The sequence below is a fragment of the Atta cephalotes genome (assembly GCF_000143395.1).
Source record: "Atta cephalotes unplaced genomic scaffold scaffold00006, whole genome shotgun sequence".
In the NCBI taxonomy this organism is placed as follows: Eukaryota; Metazoa; Arthropoda; class Insecta; order Hymenoptera; family Formicidae; genus Atta; species Atta cephalotes.
In genome coordinates, this window is record NW_012130070.1 from 7012017 (window position 1) to 7035745 (window position 23729).

The 23729-nt window shown below is 30.0% G+C and overlaps 1 protein-coding gene across 1 annotated transcript in view; it reads left to right on the forward strand.

Moving 5' to 3' along the window:
* Window positions 1-23729, forward strand: part of LOC105626792 (ladderlectin-like) — a 78091-nt gene that overhangs the window by 20848 nt on the left and 33514 nt on the right. Inside the window, exon 2 of the mRNA XM_012208088.1 lies at window positions 7493-7789. Within this exon, the coding sequence (XP_012063478.1) occupies window positions 7493-7789 (297 nt within the window). The remainder of the gene's footprint in view (window positions 1-7492; window positions 7790-23729) is intronic.

Here is a 23729-nt window from a genome sequence, read left to right on the forward strand (position 1 = left end):
GCGCGCGCGCGCGCGTGTGTGTGTGTGTATATGTGTGTGTGTGTGTGTGTGTGTGTGTGTGTGTGTGTGTGTGTGTGTGTGTGTGTGTGTGTGTGTGTGTGTGTGTGTGTGTGTACGAGCAAATAATTAAAAATATGAAAAATAATGAAGAAATTTAAGGAAGAGAATGAATTAATAATATACAGCGTGTTCAGATAGGTACAATATGTGGCTTATTTATTTAATATAGGATAAGTATTTAAATGGTGTGCGTTATATATTGTAAAAGCGTATATAATTAAGAATAAGATAATAATTTTAGATTTGTAAAACATATATAAAAATATAAAACAATCCGCTTGAAGTGTGAATTCTTTGCGTATATATTCATACCGTTACTAATTTCGCGACGCTAAAATCGCGAATTTGGTAACAGCATGAGTATAATGATGTTCACATATCAAGCGATCAAGAGGCCCATTTTATATTTTTATACACTTTTAAAAGTAACTTAAGTATTAAAATAATTATACAGTGAGAAATGTCGACATATAATACAGTGCTAATAAAACTATAGATAAATAAATTGATAAATAAGAACAATATATGTATGCCATCTACCGTCGAAAATATGAAAAGGAAATGACTTTTTGAGGCGATGACATATCTTACATATAATTTTGACATTTCGGATTTCGCATCACGATATCTCCGTTCGTAGGACATATAGAGAGAGTAAAATAAATGTTTATTATATAATTCAGATCCTATAGCTGTCGCTTAAGTCCATATTCAGAACTTGGTCTAGCTTTTAAAAAACCGATAATTTCGATTACTCGTAACTTACTTTCTCGGTAAAAGACACGGGGCGATCTCGCGTTGCGCGTCCACTTAGTGTGGACCGTATCTCTTGATTACCAATGTTAAATAAAGCCTGAAAAGTTAAAATTTCAATTATATATATTTTGTATAAATATGTAATGAGGACTACACAATAATTATATTTCATGTCACTTAATTTTTGATTGATTAGTTTTATAATTTTATAATCATCATGTTGATGAATGTCTGACACAATATTTAATTTCTAATATTTTACTTTGACAAAGATTAGAAAGAGAAATACATAGTAGATGATAAATGCTACAATCATTACAAAGAATCATATAAATAATAATTGTATTTACCTCTCTTCACCGATATAATAAATCTTATTTATATATTTGACTTTTAACATTCTACTTGTTAAATTTATATAATATTTTACACAATTTTTCTTTTCTCTCTCTAACTTTCAAAATAAAATATTAGAAAAAATATTGTGTCAGACATTTATCAACACGGTGATAATGAAATCATAAATTAAATAGTAACACAAAATATAATTATTATGTACTCCTCATTACATCAGTTAATACGAGTAGATTAGCTTGTCGTTCTTTCACATGGAAGATTTAAAAAGACATTTATGAGCAGCGCCGCTATTGATGGCGAAAACGTGCCTTCAAACCGAACTTCGCGTACAATGCCCGTCGTCTCTGTTTACTATTACTTAAGGCACTTGTCACGTACGGAAACTCGCGTATATACGAAATACCGACGTTTACACAGGATCTTTCGCTATTTACGCTATATAAATCTCGAAACATTGTGCTTTTCTTGGCTAGGAATCGAAAGTATCCAAACATGCTATCAGCGTTTGGATACGTTTGACTTCTTCGCTTATTCCGAAATCAAATCGCTTGCTTCATTTGGTTCTAATGGAGCTCTAATGCATTTAAATTTATTCGAAAAAAAATTGCGAAGATATCTAAATAATCTATACTTAGAAGAAATATCCTAACTATAAATATATATTTATTTGAATATTACCAACTAAACATTTACTTACAATAAATAAATATTTTCTTCTAATAAGAAGAATTGTTAAATAAAATTAATGTTTTTTGTATCAAATAAATATATTTTTATATTTAATAAATATTTAATTGGTACTATTAAAATAAATATTTATTGAAATTTAAGACATTTTTTCTCAGCGTAAGTAAAGTTGTATCTCATTACTCCTTCAATTAATTTAATTTACGCAGAGAGATATAATATTAATAATTAAATTACAAGAAGAGAAAGAAGTGTTTTTAATATACATTTTATTTCACATTTTATTTTAGCTGTTTTATCAGAATGGAAATTAATTCTTTATATTAATTATTATAAATAATTTGTTTAAATAAGCTTTATTTATTTATTTTGTAGTGTATTTCGTAGTGTATAAAATATACTTTTATCTCAAATTATGTAAAATTATAATACAAATAATTGTGATTATACAAAAGTTATGATAATTGTGATAGAAATTCTGTAATAAAAATTAATCAAATAATTATTAATAAATATTGAATTAATATAATGCGTAAAAGTATCTCTATTGGATAATATCTTTTATGTATTAAATTTTATGCCTTTTTAACATCAAAAGTCTCTAATATCATAGTCGATTGATCTAAAATTCGCACTGGCAGTGTGAAACGAAATTTATACAAATATGCTTCGTTGAAGTAGGTAATCGAACTGCTTGATTTCCCTCTTTGCAAGTCAAGCAGTCGCTTTGCTTCGCACGAACCGCTCGTATTCTTCTTTCAGTCACGATCTAAAGGAATGTTCTATATTTAATAAATTGTGTCATCTCAAAAAAGGAATCAATAATCATAATATTATATATTGAATATTCTATTTAACTGTGTCCCGTAATTTTTGTACTTATATTATTTTTATAAATAATTCTTTTTCTATCTTCATTATAAATGTTATCTTTTCATATTATTACAATACCATTTCAGAGGCTATATTATCGTGTGTTATGACGTATTATAAATTATTTCATACCATTGCTGGCGCTCCTGTCGATAGTGCCTTTATAACTCTCTATAATAGGATAACATTGACTCCAATATAATAATAGCCTGCGTTCGAGAAATGAAGCTATTATTAGACTTTGTTCGTCCGTTCCAGAATTTAGATCCAATTACGGTAAAAGCGTATCGCGCGCTATCGCCAGCCGCTACCACCATGGTAATCTTAAAATCGCATAAAACATTCAGAAGACCCGTCGAGGAAATAGTCCAGGAAACGTAGTTCCGAAAGTCATTGAATTATGAAGTGGGGACAATGGATTACAGGAGAAGGTTGGTTTCCGCGCCGGCTGCGGGCCGGATGAGAGACGCGAAACTTGCAAATCAGTTCAGGCGGGACATTCCGTTTTAATGCATACCTTCTCTCGTGCACTCGAGAATGCTTCGCGCGAGCGAAGCTCAAATCACTCCAAAGGTCACTTACGTTTCTCCAATCAACCGAGATGATTTCTTTAACCGCGAAACGTCAGAAGACATTGTAGACAATGATAATGAGTCGATCTTGCATTCGAGCAGAATATTTAACACAGCGAAATTCTATCGAATTTTCAGTCCAAATTAGGATTCTGGCCTGAGAAGTCCTCACGAGCAATTCTCCATCCAATTTCAGAAAAATTTCACTCGGACTTTGTGATTTTTCCCCGTCGAATCGCGTGGTTGATCCTGAATTTAATCGCATTGATCATTTTGGGATGCGCAGTTTCCGCAGTTTTCGCGACTTTAAAGTACTCCAGGAAAAGGGATTTGCTTAAAAAAATTGCAGATATCTACATATTTTAAAATAAAGGATTGTTAAAAATAATATTAAATAAATTTATTACGAATAATGCAAGTAGTAAATATTGATATTTTAATTATCAATTTATTGAGATGCGTTATTGTTTTTATTTACTTATGCTGAATCCTAACTTATGCTAATCTAAAATTTACAAACTTTTAAAAGAAATTGAATGGGATGTATTATGTTTTCGTTTGTAATGCTTCCAAATTTTGTACACTTTTACGCTTTTGTTCATGTGCAAAGATATAGCGAATTTTTCTTTTTGAATGTTTCACTTCTTGCAATATTACGAGTATTCGATCGAAATAATTTTCCATTTTCAAAGAAAATATGTCAGATTTTCTGTCCGTTTTATATTACTTTATTTTTTCTCGAAATTACTTCGATCTTTGTTCTTTGCCAAAAGAAAGTAAGAAATCTTCTTTTGGAAATGCTTCATTTATTCACAACAAATTGGCAGAAATTTCTTCTCGAAGGGGAGAAGCAGCATTTGACTGCATTTTTGCAAATTCTTTGATGCCAATCTTCCGTGATTTCTTTGAATTTGCCTTGTCCAAGAAGATATCTCGGATTCCGATTTAGAGAAATTTTCACATTGGCGGCGGTTTTCCGCGGATTTGCATCTTTCGGTCGAGAACGCTAAATTCCTCTTAGGACGAATCTCGCGTTGAATCCGCGAAGAAATCCATTCAATCTGTTGCATGGCGTAACCTATGACTTTCCACGATTTATTTCATGCTCTTTCTCACAAGCAAAGTCGAGATTTTCTTCCCTCTCGTGTCTGTCTCGTATAACTCGATGAAAGTCTGTGTCTTATGTCTTTAAATTATTTTACGTTTCACTTGCTCCAATTTCTTGTCGTTAAAGAAACAATTCTTAAGTTGCAATAATTTTTAATAGACTTTATATAGATAATTGTTTGATAAAGTTGAAGAAGTCTATAAAGTTCCAAATGAAGCAAAACTGAAAAACTTTTTTGTGTCATAAAGAACAAACGTTCGTCTGGCTAAACGTTTTTCCAACTATTCGCACGATTACTTCTGGATTTTTTCCCCACAAAAAAATAGATAGGAACAGTCGTGGAATATTTCGGGATGTGACGTTTTATTATTTTTCCGATATCGAGTAACGCTTTACGTGTTGTCTTGCGGAAACATGTACGAGAATTTTTCTAATTGCCGTAACTCCGCCAAATATTAGTTTTGGTTGTATTTACTTTTCACACACGTCAAATCGAGAACATAAAAAATTTAGGTAGTACGAGTATGTTATTATCTCATGTGGTTTTGTTCAATATTTTTTGAATGTTCGTTTCAGCATTCAATCAGTATTTTTATTAATTTACTTTTCATTCGTCAATACCATTTACATTAACGTTACTATTTATTTTGCATAAAATCATGCGCATTTGACAAATAAAAATGCATATGATATATTTCATGAATTCAGATCAATCAAAATATTCTGTCAATCAGTTAGAATTAATTTAAACATGCAAAGTTTAGTTTTTACATTAAAGTTAAAAATAATATTATTGACAACTTGATAGATAAATACAAAGTGCGTGATACAAGTAAAGTGTCAATTACTTTAATGTACGTTTGTCAAATTAGTCCGCGCGCGAAAGCAAGGCTAACAAGATTCGCGCCAGACAAAAGATTTCCGGAGGTGACTCTGAAAATCCTTGTCGGGGCATCTCCGTGTCGGAAGGTTGATCCTTTGCGGTCAACTCGAGCGTGCATTTTCCAACTTGCGCGAAATATAACAAGAAAACAGAATGCACATGCAACGTGCATTGCTCGTTTTCTGCCAGTTTGTCAGATGCTTTTTCATAATGGGATTAACGTTTACTTGTAGGATTTAATTATGAAGCTGCTACTCAGAATAACAATTTGATGGACGTCTTCATTCAGCAAAAAGAATCCAGATAAAAAAGTAGAAACGGGATCGAGGGAAGAAATGATAGGATTCGTGCGATACAATTGATCCAATTCAATTACGAGGCAGTGTTGGCGCACAAGCTTACTGGTAGAAATCGATGTAATTGCACTCGTCCTTCGTGCTGGACTTTACCGAAAATTGGATTTCTTGTCGCCGCAAATCCTCCAACAGCTCTCGTCGTTTAGTCCACCGCATCTTTAATTATCCATTTCTACGTTATCTCTTTGAACTTCTGCGACATTTATAATCAGCAACACGTTCGCATAAATAAAATTCAGCAGAATCATATTAACTATTTATAATTTTAATTCTACACACACAAAATTAAATCTAGCAGAAGTTATACACAATAATATAATAATAATCTGTTTATATTTGTATCTTAATAGAAACATAACTTAATAAAAGTCATTAATATACGTATGCTTTAAATTATTTTAAAAAAATTTTTGTTTAAATGGTAAAATAAACTTGTTTAAAAATCTTGTATTTAAATCATACTATGATTGTAATTTCATTTATAAATGCTTATAACACTTTGGACTATATAAAATGTAAATAATTAAAATTTTATACCGATTACTATTTACATTTCATACTATCAAAACATTGTAAACACCTTCAAAGTGAAATTACACTTATGATACGAGGTAAACAATTAATTTACTAATAATATAACTTATACTATACAGAATAAGTTACTCGATACAGATTTTGATAGATATTTTTTAAAAAGCTTTATGAGTTTGTGGTAATGGTTTGCGTAATTGAAATATAGTAATAAATATAATGTTATGAAGTTAGATTAGTGATTTCCTTATTTTCTTGTGCGTAACAATCGATAATATTATGATGTTGACTAGTCAGTGTCACATCTTCGATTCGCAAAGCAATATCGATTTGTAATTCCATTCATCTTGTTCTATCTCCTTGATGTAACTACAAATGGTATATACATTGAAGTTAAACAATGATTCGTGAAAGCTCTTGGAACATCAAACGCAAACGAGGCAGGGATCCTAATGAAGCATCCTGCAGACTCGAGTATTCTACCGCATATTGTCTCCGCATTATAAGCACGCTCGCTTGTGTTTACGTTGGTTCATACATTACTTTGAAAGCAAGGAACCATCTTTAATCATTTCTCTCATACATCTTTAATCACTATATCATTTAGTACATCATTGCTATCATCTGTCATTGCGATCATTGCATATATTTTGTACAATTTAATAATTGTAATGACATTTACTTCATCTGCTAAAGTACTTTTGACACATCATGGTTATTATTATTCGCAACACAATTAAAATAACATGACATTTAATGACATTTAAAATAATTTAAATACTAGAAAGTCTTGTTATTCTGATCTTTCTGGTGGCTGCGAATATCTTTTTCTATCTTTTTTGCCCGCGCAATTATTTTTCTGGAACTAACGAGTCTGCATCTCTCTATTGATCCACCACTGTGCAAGAGGAATTATACTCATCGTCGAACCTTTCTCATCAAAACGTGGATTGCACATATCTTAACGCTTGCACGAGGATGTACACGCGATGCATTTCGTACATGATACAAGAAGAAGGACCTCTCGACAGGCAACGACCTCGAATTGAGCCTCGAATTCTTTTATCTCCAATCTCGCGAGAGAGAAATGCGAGCACTGTTATGTCACAGAAAACTAAGAGAAAACTGACGATAAGAAAAAAAAGAATAAAAGAAAAGAAAAGAAAAATGGATGGCGAAAAATCGAGATGAGACGAGAGGAAAAGAATGAAATGTAAGAATGCGGATGTAAGGACTCAGCGGGATATCGTAAAATCGGGAAGATGTTGTCGACTGATCACGAGAGCAAGTCTCTCTTTCTGTCTTCTAGGCACGGCGGAGACAGACGCGGTACAAGCACTTTTGGCCCGTTACCTTCAGCGTCGTCTTCAAGGCTCTCAGCTGTCAACGCCACCACCTCCGTCGGTCCTCTTCAGTAACAATCATCGGGCCCACATCCGACAGGCCACTCAGAGAGGTCCACCCAGCAACAATCTTGTCTCGCGAAATGTTAGTGGCAATGATGGGGACCACCGTCCTGTCCTTGAGGATTACGAAGATTACGAGGACGACCTCGAGGGCTACGAGGACAGCGAGAAAAGCAGAACCAGATTCGATCTCTTGGCGGGTAAATCGCGATTCACCTTGAACAAAATCTGTGACCGATAGGAAGAGGCTTGTTATTTATGAGATTCTTTAATTGGAAATCAACGTTTTTTTTTTGACGTCCATTATCTCGTTTTCTTTCTCGAATAAGAAAAATTTTTATTCGTTTGCGTATGTGATGAAATGCGAACACAGAGAAAAAAAACCGAGAAAAAAAAAATAGCTTTTGTGCTAAAATGGTCGTACATTGTGATGCATCGGTGATAGGTTGTTTTTTATAGATTGCGACCAGAAATAGAAAAATAGGGGAGAAATTATGCAATACTTTTGCATAATTTCTAGGATAAACGGTACTAATTTTTTTTTAGAAGTAAAGTTAATATTGAAAAAAATTCCGTGAATAATAAAATATATTGCTTCTTATTATTAAAAATTAACATAATTATTTAAAACGCATTTAGCTTAATAATTTAATTATAATAGCTTATAAAAATTTATGAAAAATTAATATTTTTCTTTGCGAAAAGCAAACATAATAAATTTTGCAATTTTATGACAGTGCAGATGATTATAAAAAGGCACATCAAAAATCACATTCACGTAGATTTTGTTTTCTCAACAGCAGTGCAACAAAATTATCGTTGATCGTCTGTAATGTGATGACAAAGGTTTAGGGAAGCATGCATTGACGTCACAATGCCCTGCTTCTGTTCCGAGCTTGAGTTGCACTGAACCGTAGTGAATCGTTCAGGATCGGACATACATGGGATTACATCAACAACACGCTCTAAATCGCACGTGTTATCACGACATGATATTATGATTGTCAACACTAACCTAATCCCATCGATTTTAACTTTTTAATGAATAAGCATAATTCCTATATATAATCAATAATTATAAGAATAATGTGAATATGATAAAATAATATAAGGTGAAATCGCGATTAAAAATTAGATGGTAATTAAAAGATAAATAAAAAACAATTAAAAACATGTTTTAAGTGTTAAAACTAATAATTTGTTATCTCTCATCTTGATAAAAATAATATTCTAAATACATGCAAAATCTATTTTGATGAATTTTTTGTGTGAAATATGAAAATATATTTTTAATATAAAAAAGATATATATAAGATATGAAACATAACGGAACGTTTGAAGGAACTCGAAACAACATTTACTTTGATGTATGTCGTGAATTGTTAGATAAAAGAATACAGTACTGGAAAATCCGGGTGAGATTCGACGAGAAATAAGCAATACAGAGAAAATGGTGATGAAAGTTGGGCAAGTACGTAAAATCGAACGGGATCAACATAGGATAGTTTCACATAGGATTGTTCCTATCGGTTTTCTGTTTCAAAGCTTTGACGCGGCTTTTACAATCGCGACGCGCGGATGGATTTTTCAACCTGAGTAATACCTGTTCTAGCGATTCGTTTTGCACAGAATTGGGCGATAATTTAATTTCTCTTTGTTTCCAGTAAAAGTCTGGCATTTCGCACACATCAAATAATTCCCGCACTTTCAAATTTCTATGACGCGGTTGGTCGATATTATACAGAAGTCGACGAAATATAAACAAATAATGATTTATATATTTTTGACATTACATTAACATCGAACTATAATGCATGTTTCGGTAAATTTTACAAATTGTATTTCGAATATTGTCAAATTGAAGCGATGTATTGTATGAAAATATAATATTATTTTTGTATTGTTATCAATTTAATGTTCTTGTATTATTTATATTGTTTATTGTTATTTATGCAATATTAAACTTCACATTTATTTAGGAATAGTATATATTTTGAGAAAATAGGTAATAAAAGCTTTACATATATTTGTTATTACATATTATGATCGAATTTAATGAAAGTGCGACTCATATTTGTAAGCGCAATTAATAATATTGAAAAACATTTAATTCAACTCCATTTTTATTCAGCGAGAAAAATGATATGATTCGATTTAATAACTTGAAAAAGAGATTTACCTTTTTTTACTATTAAAACATTTTCTTTAGTTTACGAGCGTACATTGAATTTCTGCAAGAGAAACTTTGTTACATAGTCATGAAAACTTTAAAATTCAATGGAAAATTATATGGTGGTAGAAAGGTTTCTGAATAGAATCAACTTTTCCGAAGAATATCCTATATGAACGTATATAACTTTATTATGATTCCGAAAAATAATATATATCATTGATAATATCGATATATGAATTTAATACTGCTATATTCTAATCAATACGTATAATGTTATTTTTGTTCATTTATCGAAAAAGTTGATAGGACGATGGGCAAAATATAGTATTTGTTATAACGGGGTGCTGACAAAGAACATTTACAATAGTTCAAAGATGTATGACATAATGGGGACACTGCAAAGAGAAGTCGAAATTATCGACACATTGCATAGCGTCAATATTTTTCCTCTTCTCCCCCGTTGTTCTTTATCCATACTTTTTTTTAGCGAAATGATTTCGCAAACGCAATTCTTTTTTTACCGTCCAGCGATTTAACTCTACGAATTCGATATTCCATCGGCCGCGCTGTCGTGGATTTAATTGAGCACAAGGGGTTTCGATATTCGTCGAATGCAATATGCAATCGAGCGACCTATCCAATCAAATCCTCGTATGCTGTCGGCTGCACTCCGATGTCCGGCGACAGACTCTGATAAGTTTTACTCGCTGCTCCTTCATTCTTGCATTGTGAGTTTTTTCGCATTATCATATGCTCTTAAATTAAATATTGTATCGTAAATCTTGAATTTTATACTTGAGTTTTATATGGTATTTTAATCTTATCTGAGATAAATGTTTTCCAAAATTTCTACGAATTATATAAATTTAACTTATAACAGAAAAACATCTTTCGATACTAAAGGATGCTAGAAGAAGTTCTTAGAATTGAACAAAAGTTTCGTTAATAATTTTAATTTTTTAAAGAACTGTTCAAAAACAAAATTGTAAAAAATAATTTCGTGAAACATAAAATCATATTAAATGGTTACTATTTAAAAATTAGAAAAAGTCCCAGGGTTACTAGGATTCATATGTTCCAATTATGAGTTAATAATAATGAATAATTATTTATTATAACATCAAAATTAATGTTTAGTTTAATTGACGGATTACAAATCACATATTGAGAATCGGTCTTTTTACATATTATTTAAATTACATGAAATATATAAAATTACATGAAATATATAAAATTAAATAAAAAATAATATAATATTCAAATTATATAAAAACAGTAAAAAAGATATAACAATTATATAGTTCACGTGACAATAAGGTTATGTGATTACCCAAGCGTATTATTACACATTGTTAATTTAAGATTGCACAATTCATTTTTCAATTACTGCTTCGCATAATAATACAAACATAATTAATACAAATATTGTAATTTTTTTCTTGATATGTCAGAATGTCAGAAACGGAAAAATCTGCTTTGTGTAATTTTCATTAATTTTTTTCTCGCATTTTTTTCTCACTGAATTTTTAGTTCGAGAGATTTCCGACGATACTTACGAAAAGGAAACGGGCGTAAGAGCGGAGACAGATATGGTCGAGATGAAAAGAATTGTCGACGGTGCTTAAGATATCACTGCAATGGACCGGCTGTCTCTCAGAGGGAAATGCATTTGCGCGTGGGTCGCACAAACGAGTACTCCCGAAGTCGCTGTAGAATGGCTTGACAAAGACAAATAATGCACGGTTTTCGCAGGTACGTCCCATTCATGTAAATTTTTATGAAATTTTCATGAGGTGGGCGCGATATACTATACGCGCGAAGTTTAAGCAGGATTTGCCCTTGAAGTACCGATATGCTACGCTAATCCGATGCCGCTTAAGCGATTATGTGTAGTCACAAACACCACCTGAAGCATTTTTGAAAACACCATTTGTCTCCGTCATAAGTTTATTGATGTGCATGTGCATATACTTTTTAAATTTTTCAAAATAAAATCTCACTTAAAATGAGTGAAAATTCACTTCTCAATCGATAGTGAAAATACTATCACTCGAGATGCAGATCAATCATAGTTAATATTTTATTTGTTTGAAGTGAAACATCAGTCAAAATGACTTATAAAATTAGATCTTAACCTAAGAAAAAAAAAATTTAATTCTGTATGAGTAGCATTTTATCTTATTAGTATTTTATCGAATAAGTCGACGTTTCTATGTAACATCGACTCAACAAAATATATCGTTGATAACAACACAACGATTAATGTGACTCATTTATCGAATTTTTTCTTGGTATACTGTTTTCAGTTCATTCTTTAATTAGAAGTGAAAATATTCATTCCATGACATCGAGTGGAAGAATTTACTGCATATGAACAAAAAGTCATTCTAATTTGAATGATTATGTAATTCCATTTTTCGAGTGGAATTTTACATCAAAGAAAGTACAGATACGTGTTTGTTGTCCTGAATATCCGCATGTATATTGCAATAATTAAGATTGATGATTTATTCGATACATTTTGTAGTTAAGTAAAGAATGGAGGAACGGAATATGTGGACTGATCGAAACGTTGCACTTTCAATAGGAAGTCACTGCAAGTTTCTCATTTTTTTATTAAGAAACAAAAAACAAAGAATCACAAACATCCTCAAATCCTCGATTGAGAGAATCCTATTGTTTTACCAAAGCATTTGATTAATTTTTTTCTTCTTTTATGTTTTTAAGAAATAAAAAATAAGTTTTTTTTTTAAGAGAAAAGAATTTTCCATGCAAAACATGGAAAATTGTTAAATATTTATTAGAAGAGGCACGTGATTATATAGTATGTGTACTTAATCTTCTATCGTTATTTAAAATTTTCTATTATTACTTATAAACATTATTTAAAAACTGAATTTTTTCCCTATTAATTAATCTTTTTTTAATTGTTTAAAAACTGTTAAGTATAATCTCTCTTTTTTGTTACTTAATAAGTTGTTTTATTCATTCTTCATGATTGAAAAATTACGTAAGTCATCCAAATAGCATTCAAAATAAATTATACATCTGTCTTCAACTCGACGGAGAGAACATCTTCCAATTGCAAAAGTGAGCAATTCATCACTCTATTGTTGTGCGTGCGAACAATCTCGTCAGCCGCATTGCCAGCGCTTTTCGAGTTGTCTAGATTTTTCCAGAAGTCCAGACAGGTCAATTCGTCGCCCATATAAAACGAGCGCGTAAGCGCTGTACTGCATTTGCGCGTCGAACAAACGCGTGTACGATTGCGAGAAATCGCGGTGAAATTGCAAACGCGCGCGTTCCGATATCTGTCCGACGATTGTCTACCCTTGCGTTATTGTTCACCAGCAATGTCGACAGTCGACAAAAATTATCGAGTCTTTCGCGTAACATATAGCGATCAATATCTCCATCGCGTGCACGCTTTTGTCGCAACCACGAGAGTAATCACCACGCATTAAATTAAAACTGTACGTTATTGTATAGAGTGATGGATTTGCGGTTTTTAGCTTATGGAATATATCTAAAAGTGCGGTGTAATAATGGTGCAATTTAGTTAATTAATTCTTTATTACTTTTAGTGCTTATAGTAGCGCTTAAAAAGATTTAGCTCTTCATTACATAAAGAAAGATAAATAAAAATATTATAGAAAGTATATATTGTATAAAATTATAAATTAAAACTCTTCTAAATTTAGAATTGTTTTAATAATTTTTTATATGCACTAAAGTAATTTTTTTCTTATTTTATAAATTGTAAAAGATAATATTCGGTATTTAATTACATCGCTGAGTACCAGAAATCGTAAATGAAAATATATTTTCACGAAACCTTATTTCAAAAATTACATTTTTAATTTTACGATGTTCAATGTATTTCGTACACACGATTAATTTAATTTTTTTTAGAACAGAGATATCCAATCTATGATATCGCGTTCCACTAGTGGCACTTAAAGAAGCATTTGCTATGCAGAGAAAAATTTTTTTAAACCAAAAATGACATAGTAGAATAACAACTGTACTCTAAAATCTATTTTTTACATGCTCTCTGGATACGTTCTATTTTCGTGCTAAAAGCTTTAGACTGATATTTTATTGCTACGTTTTTGTCACATGACAAAGATTTTGCCACTGCTTCTCTATCGGATAATTTTCTTGGAAATTTTATTCAATAGCTAATCAAATAACAAAGATAGAAATAATATTTTAAGATCGAAAACGAGTAAAATACATGTAATCTTTAATTAATCTTCAAGTACTGAAGTAGGATCACGCGTAAAAAACAAAACGCTAAATCTATACTTTCATAAAGTACTTTCGTAAAGACTGATTTATAACAGTATGATTAATAAAACATAAATTTATCAAACTTCTGTATTTTTATTCCAATTTTTTTAAATCGATATCCCAGGAACTAATCTCAGTAAAAGTCACTATTTTTTATTTTAATACTTAAGAGTTAATATTTTAATTTTTTACTTATCTGTATGTCTTTTATTTGTAATATGATTTACTTTTAAACGAATGTAAAACACAACACAGTGAAAGAAATAAACTTTGTTAAACTGTAGAAGGCTTTTTGCTTTCAATACAAGAGAAGAAAGTATAAATAAGATTACGTCTTTTTTTCTGTTCAATTATAATAGAGCGCCACATTAAAGATTTCAAATCTTTATAATAACACGCTAGACAAAAAAGATTGATTATCCTGTTTTAGAGAATAAATATTTCACTGATATTATTAATAATCGATATTATTAATTATCGTGCAGAACGCTTATGCAAATTATTTAGCAAATTAAATCACAAAGGATAAATAATAAAATTATTTCTCCATTATTTTACTTCATGAATATTTTAACAAGCATAAACTATTTAAAATTGAATATCTTAATCTTTTATAAATCAAGTAACGAAAATAATTTTCTTTTATAGTAGAAATCCTATAAATTTTCTTTTACGAATGCTATATTAAAATTGTGGAAGAAATCAATGTTGAATAAATTTCAATAAAGAAGAGAGGAAAATTAATTTAACAGTTAAAACGTGATGGTGTTTTTTCCAGTCCGCATCGCAAATAATTGTTTGCGCAAAGTACATCGTTTCAATATTCATTTTACATATACGCACGCGTTTAGATTCAATATTTATTTCATACGCTATAAAAAGAACTATGAGACCTGCAAGATTTTACGGACATATCAAAGATAATTTGGAGAAAGGGGATATTTTGTATCGGATATCTGTCCTTTAATTCTTATATAATATCGTTATGTGTATAAGTACATAAGAGCTTTATCTCTATCTTATTTGTCAAGAATAAAAATAAAAAAGAAAAAGAGTTAATAACTTTCATCTTAACAGCAATGTGTAATATTCTCATGATATAATATATAATTATGCATCACTTTAATCTTTTACATTGCTTTTTGTGAGTTCTTTTTATCGTAGGAAGAGCGCATTAGTCACGTCATGCGTAAAAAATAACGTAAGATGTGTTAGCGTGTAAAGATAGTCCCGTAAATATTGTAACTTGAATATAACCGGGTGAATATTTTTTAATTCAACATGCAATTTTCTCTGTAACTTTATATTATTAAACTGTATTATTTTCAAAGGTTGCAAGTCCTTTAATCTTGATCTTCGTAAGAAGTTTAAAATTAGATATCTTTTGTATAACATTATGTGTGTTGATGCTAATTAAAGAATAAATATTGACAGTTAACAAATTTTAATCATCTCTTAATATTTTAAACACTTGATTAATATTGATATAAATTTTAAGCTTTTGCAGGAAGCACATTTTTACCTTAATTTACATATTTTACATTATTTAATTAAAATTTTGGAAATATTTCTTGAAAAATAATCAAAAATTTTTTAGATATTTTTAAGTTTATCATGTAGCAAATCTTTGTAGAAATTACATTTACATAAAAGTATATTTAAATTATTTGCTTAATTCACAAAAATTTTACGCATTCTTTGAAAATAGACATTCTATCTTTTTTGCAATGTTTATTAAAAATAATAATGTAAATTTTTAGATTTAAAACTTTAAAACTTTTTATGTTAAATTATATTTTTTTACTTTATTTAAATTGTATATAAATTATATTTATATATAAAATTTCTGTGTATAAAAGATAGATTATATATAAAAAATATTTGAGAAATGCTAAAGTCTAAAAATCTTAAGTTTGGCACTATTCGCCATAATTCTACATAGTTTATAGAAATATGACATAGTTATATGTATATATATATGACATAGTTTTCGCTTATCTATAGTTTGTGTTAATATTTACAACTTTAAAAACAAACTTTAATTTTGTAAACGTCGCACATTTCTATCTGACAATTATCTGCTTTCCTTATTCAAGCTTTCTGTTTAACTTGATTCATGTAATCGTATTTGCTTGTGCATATCAGTTGCTTAGTTTTAGTTAATTTGTAAAGTATTGCTGTATTTATTAGAAATTACTTGACTATGTATCGAGAAGTTGTATGAATCGACGAAGCACTTCACGCAATTACCGTATTTCATTTTATAGCAATGCAATTTGCATTCAATTTTGCGATGGCAAGCATTGCACATTTCGTATAAATTTGACCAGCAAATATTTAAAATCCTGTAGAGAGCATTGCTTCCAAACTGTTTCTCTAATGCTATTTATTTTTGGTTGATGATAGATCCGCTTAAAACATGAAATGTAAAGAGAAATGAATCAAAATATTGAGAAATCAAAATAAATACAATAATAATAGATACAATAATAATAGATACAAAATAGATACAATAATAACGAATGAATGGAAGATATATTGCATTATATTCGAAAATAATAATATATTATTATTTCAGTTTCTAACTTAAAAAAATATAATAATAATAATTTTTGAATAAAGCAATTCTTGTTCTAAAACGTTTGCTTTTCAATGGAACTTTCATATCAACAACAATAAATTGTGTAAAAAGATAAATTATTATTAACATATGTGTGTATCAAATGATGAATTATTAACATATGTGTGTATCAAATGATGAAGAAGAGTCAAAGTGAAATTAAATTGCGTGCATTCTCTTCCGGAAGTTTAATGACAGTAAATACGATAGTGTCTTGCGTTACATATTGCGTGCAGTAGAATAGATTTGTAATCAGACCATTTCACTTCGCAAATAGAATTTCGATTCTGCAAACATCTTCCATCACTCTACATTTATACTTCGATGAGCAATCGAAGTTGCAATCAGATGATATCAAGTTAAATTGACTTTCACTTCTATTTATCTTTTCTATTTCTCTTCTGTGAATATCAAATCATCCTGAAATTTTTATAATACAAACTTAACAATTTATAAATAGACAAAAATAGGAATTTTTATTATCATACGTTAATTAATACATTAAAAAGGACAATAAAAGTCAGATTAAATTATTGTGAAAGAAATCAGTAAGGAAAAATTAATAATAATAATATTATGTACTAAAAAAATTGATTTTAAAATATAAGAATTAAATAAAAAACAGATGATGATTCGTTTTTTCGATGCTTCGTTTGTTTCCTGACTGTAGCTATTTCAAACTTTTAATCAGTTTATACAATTTCCTGAAATAGAAGTTCGTTCATATAAACACTAATTAATCAAGTTAGACAGCTGTGCGGTTTTGCATGATGCGCAGTTTGTAACAGAATATGCATTTGCGTAATCGAGTAGCTGAAGACGCAAGTAACGGTACGAATGTTCCCGCGAATCTCGTCATTTAAACTCTTTTGTTACTTAAAACACAAAAAATCATATTTATAAAATGAATTTTTCCAAGTTTGATACATGCATTATTTAAAAAAATTTTTTTAATGATTTACATTATTTAACAATTCTTCTTATAAATTTAAAGCATTGTATGATAAATAAAATATTTTACTTATTCGAGAATAACTAAAGTACTAATTAAATATTAAAAAACCGATTTGTTTATTTTATTAATTATTATTATAATAAGATATTCTTGAAATATATATATATATGAATAGCTCAGATAGATAGAGGCATACGAAATAATTTTACGCGGTTTGCTTCGGAACATTGATAATGGATAATCGGAGCATCCAACTTAATTAAGCAGGCGCAGACAGGATTTACGAGTAGATCCAACAGCGTATTAGACGATGTAACTTACAACTTGTCGCATTAACTAGCATGCCTTCAGCCACGAGTCCGATTTCGCTGTCGACAGACGGCAAAATGGAGACAGGAGAACTCGGGCCTGGTCTTAATTACGCTTCTTGCGCGAATACGCCAAGTATTCTCTAGTGCATACACTCTCACTGGCCGTCTCCTGCACAACATAATGCGACTGTTATACAGTCTACTCGACAGAGGCGAGGAGTGCTCGTAGACGATAATCTAGCGTGAATGTCGGCACACGTAGGACTCGCGGGACTCGCATTAGCATTCTGATCTCAGGCCGTCTTTACCAGAAGCTCTTCCTGTAAATTGTCAAGACACACGCCAAGGAAATAATTAATATTGATTCTATCAAGTAATTAAAATTGATTAATGTTTTATTGAAAAATCACGTACGTTAAAAATTGATAAAAGTGATATATAATACAAAATATATACATATAATGTAATTACATAAAATATTTAAATTATATCTAATTATATCTAATGATCGTCATTCATAGAGATCGATCATATCTTAATTAGAATGACATATTTTACAAAGCTGTTTTCGTATAAACACATGTTTTTTAATCAGTACTTTGTTGGTTTCTTTTTACCTTTTTATTTAGATGAGAAATGTGCTTGTTTGCTTCCTCTTTTTTCTTCTTTCTCTTTATGAAGTTGGGAAGAAATCGCTCATACATCGCAGTTAATGGCAGTTGAATCGTTATTATATACTCGTCAAGGCAATGCACCGTGAATGCTTCAGAGTGAATTTCAAGTTGGAGATCTGGTCGAGGCTGATAAGCACTTGGAGACAAAACGGGCATTATTACGCGATCGTTTCCGGCTGTGCGACTCGAAGGCCCGCCCAAGTGCGATCAAGTTTTCCCGACCCACCGACCGAAGATTCAGTCGGCTCGTTTTCCCATTCAGTCTGTACGCTGTATGTACGCGCTGGAAAGGCCAGAATTATCCTCGCTTTGTGCGAGGAAGATGCCTGCCGAGGGATACTTCGCGCCTGTCCGCCCCTATAAAAGAGCCATGGTGCTGCGGCAAAGCATGTAATCAATTTAATACCACCATCGAAATTCGATCGATTCACTGATTCGCGTGGAATTTTAAAGTGTAAATCGGTTACGTGATTTATTGGAAATGATTTCGCGCGCCAACGCGCTTGGTAAATTAAAATTCCCCCAAAAATAGATTGGTTTGCATTAAAACGCATGATCGTAAATCGATTACGTTAATTACACGAATATACATGAAAAATTAAATGTTTCACTGAGAAATTATAAAACAGATTGTAAATGCCACATCGTTTGAAAGTATTGCCAAATCCTATAGAACGCTTTAGCAATTACTTATTGTGAAAATAATAAAGAAATCACTATTTGATTATTTCAGCATAATAATGTGATTTATAAAAATCAATTATTTATAAAAATAACTATTAAATTTTCCACAATTATAAGCGATAATTGAATAAATATTGCAAACGATATTTATATGACAATTCAAAAAATGGTAAATTTTTTTATTCATAGAAGTATCACGCCTGTTACGATTTTTTTGTATGTTTGTAAATCAATTCTGACTAAACAAACAATCGATAGAGCAGTAAAGGATCGGAATTAAATTGCGGAGCAGTGCGATGCGGTAAACCATGTAACCGATTTAATTTAAAGAAAATTTTATCAACTATTCAACCAATTTATTTGTGGTTAAATCCGTTAAGTTGATTATACATTTTATCACGAAGTAAATTTTGTTTAATCAAACAGATTAATTTAGCTTTGATAAATTTGCACATTATAATTAAATGAATAAGTCTTGTGTAGATTATTTAAATTTCTCTTTTCTAACTATCTGTAATATTCATTGAAGGTATATTGGAAATATTTTAATATTGGGAAAAATTAAGTTTTGCAAAAATATCGTTTCAGTAACAGATTTTGTTATACAAATAGTATCCATACAAGCAATTAATATGCACGAATTATTAATACACTTGATTTCCGTTTTATATGCTTAAATGGCATATTTATATTATATTATATATGAAATAAAAGTTGATTTAACATCAACAAAAACAAAAGTTGATTGAACATCGTTAGAACGTTTTAACATTAAATTCTCTCTATGTCTGCCAAATACGCGCGATCGTGTAATGTCGACAGTATATAAAGCAGGACTTAACTCTGTAACTGACTAATCACCGGCCGTGATAAATCAAGAATATAAGTCGAGAGAAATGTATCGTGAAACGAATCCAGTTTACTTTGCCAAGGCCGCTCTGGAGAAAGTAGTATAATATCATCTTATTAAAATGAGAAATTGCTGTTAGTATTTCTCGATTTCTTGATACATGAATTAATAATTGAATTTGAATATCAAAAAATAATTGAGTTTCTTTATAAGAATATCTTCTTTTATTCATACAATACTAATCATCAGTCCTTTCGGTATGCAAAATAATATCTAAGGTTCTTTAAATTCTTTTAATTTTTTAAAATTTTTAATTGATTTTTAAACTTATGTTAGAAACGTGTCTAATTTTAGATTTTTCAAAATTTCAGCTTTGCAATTTTTATATTTTTTAAATAATAAATTATTTAAAAAACATGAAGTACGAATCAGTATCATACTTTTTGATATTGTAACATAAAAAAAAAGAAAGAATAACTTCTTTGAAATAAATCATAAGTAGTTGCTGATATCAATAGAAAATATATACATATCCATATAATTTCATGCAACATGTATCAATTTTTGGTTTATTAAGTGAAATAAGGCACATAAAACCTCTCAAAGGCATTCACAATAGACGACAGGTAATTAGCTGGTCCAATAGCGTGCGGTTTCTCTCTCTAAAATGCCGATAATGTTGAGAACACCATCGTTCCTATGTTGGAAACAGCACGGGGATTGATCTCCGATTTTATATCATTCGAAGCGGTCGTTAGGAAACCGGTGCTTTGAGCGCAAGAGGGCAGCTTGCGGATGACAGGTTGGCGTTCAGACTGACAGATTACTGCCTCCTCAAACTAATCCCAAATATTATTATGCGTTAATTAAGCAGATTTCTGATGAAGAAACAACAAGAAAAAGTGACAAAAATTTTCTTATTCAAATTTTCGAAGCAGACGTAATGGTTCTTAAAATACTCCTACTTAAATATATTTAAATTATATGCTTCAATTAATTATAAGATTGGAAGAATGCTAAATTTCTAAAGTAGAGAACTGAAAAATATTAGAATAATATTGCTCTAAGAAAATACTATCTTTAACTTTTATATTTTTTTATCAGATATATTTAAAATAAATAATACTTTTTTCATTCTTAATTGCGAATTCTGAAAAATTAATTATCGTAGTGGATATTTTTAATGCAAATCCAAATACGAAATAAGGAATTTTGATTGTCTTTATAGTCTCATTAAAATTTCTAAAAAGTGGTCTCTGTTAAATAATTGAGAAAAAATAAATTATTTATATCTGCCGAATTTGATTCCCACGCAAATTAGTATGACATAGTCGTTCTATCTTTTCTGATCGTTATCACTATATAATATGAATATACGCTCTATATATACGTACACTCGTGTGTGACAACCTTGAACTTTGAAACGCCTTTTAATATTGATTTAAACAATAAAATTTCTACGATATCCAATAAAATTGTCCAATTTACTTAGTCAATTTTGAACGGATGAGCGTACAATATGTGGGTTTTAAATTGAGAAATGTCTCTTTTTTTCCCCTTTCACACTTTTTCTTTCAATCTTGTAAAAATCGTTATTTTAATCGTTTATTTTAATGAATTATTTTCAAGTTTAATTTAAATAAATTTAATTTAAGTAAAAATTTTCGAATATACAATATGTATATCTTGAACATTAATACTTTACTTCATAAAACTTCATAAACTTTATTATAAACTTTTTAATATTATTAATAACTTCTTTCTATCACAATATTTATCTGAATAACTTTACGTTATTGATTTTCAATTAGAAAAAGAGCACTTTATAAATTTGTATTCTACATAAAATAGTGTGAAGTTTTAAGTAAATACTTCAAGATAATATAAAAATAAATATGTATATAAATAAACACATATTAATTAATGTCACGTAAATTTCGCTTTAACATTTAAAGTTTATTGGAAATGTCACGCTTTTAAAATTATTCACTTCAATATTATCACTGTCGCTAAACTTTAGTAATTTTTTTTCAATAATTATTAATGCACAAACGCGAATGAAAAACAGAAAAATTTTCAAAAAGTATTTGCTTTGAGGATTCTATAATAAGGGATTGTTTGCGTCTAATATAGATTTGTTTCGAAGTCGCGACACACACACACACACACACACACACACACACACACAATATTAGGAACTTAAATACTAAGCGTCGCCTTTCTAAGCGTGACCCTGGTTACGAAATAACACGCCGTGGAATCTCAACTTTCATTTTCTGCAGTCATACCTCTTTGCCTCATGTACAGACGTGCATGCCTCGCGCATGCTTCTGCACGTGACGCTGCGTGTGCACACGGTTGCACGTGTGTGCGCGCGTGGTCCAGTGCATAAAGCCCGCATTGCAATCGTTGCGGCTGGCGTGTAACGAGAGCCTGTTACGCGACAAACTCGCATTTAAAGCCGACAATGCACCGGAAAAGCAATCTTTCTTCATGTGTAAATTTTCTAATAAAATAAATAGTACTTTGTCTTACTGTACTTACAAGTTTCTTCGCAAATTTATTTATATAGATATTATTAATATGTACGTTTTGGTATAATTAAACTATCATTTTTATTTTTTTGCTTGAAATATTACGTTCATTTATACTAAGGGTATATTTTATTTATTGTTATTGATAAACGTTATTGATATTTTATCAATTAATAAATAATTTTTTTAATTGAAGTGTCGAGAAAATACTTTAATGATCTAATGTCTTAAATGTAAATTATTTAAAGAGCACTTGATCGACCATATTTATATTGCATCTTTATCGAATATATTTCGAAAATAATATAGATAAAAAATTATAAAAAGTTATCATGATCATCTAGATTTATAAAATCATGTGTTTATTCTGTCTGAGAGAAAAATAAAAAAAGCGACTTTGCCATCTTCAAAATTTATTTCAGACCTTGTCTGATCCTGATAACGTGACCGAGGCCTACATTTCTATATGTATGTTCACTCGGCAAAACACATTGCGAAAGTATCCCGCGGGCTCTTTCGCCTCGCACTGCAAACGATTGATTACGTGACGGCATTAAAGTATTGAATAGTGAAAATTCAAGAGACTGCAGATCGTTAAAGTATCCTATCGTTTCGTAAACTTTGTTCGAGGCTTTAAGAAATACTTTTTTAAATTTTTTTTAGGATAATGATGTTATTAAAACTACTTCAGAAAGGATATGTAGAGAGCTATATATTATGAAAGAACATTGGGAATTAGTGTCAAGTTTTATTCAAATATGTAATTAAAAATAATTTATAATGGATAACTTTCTACTTCTACTAAAGAGATTCTAAATTTGCACAACTTAAATCTTTTTAAGCAGCAGTGTTGCAAAAAATTTTTAATTAAAATTTTTAATTATTAATGTAAATTTATAATAAATCAATTAATTTGGTTTCCCAATTACTTTGAATAAAGTATATTTTTGAAAATAGAGATAAAGCATAATGAATGTGTGTGTGTGTGTGTGTGTGTGTGTGTGTTATATATATATATATATATATATATAATAAAATTAAATTAT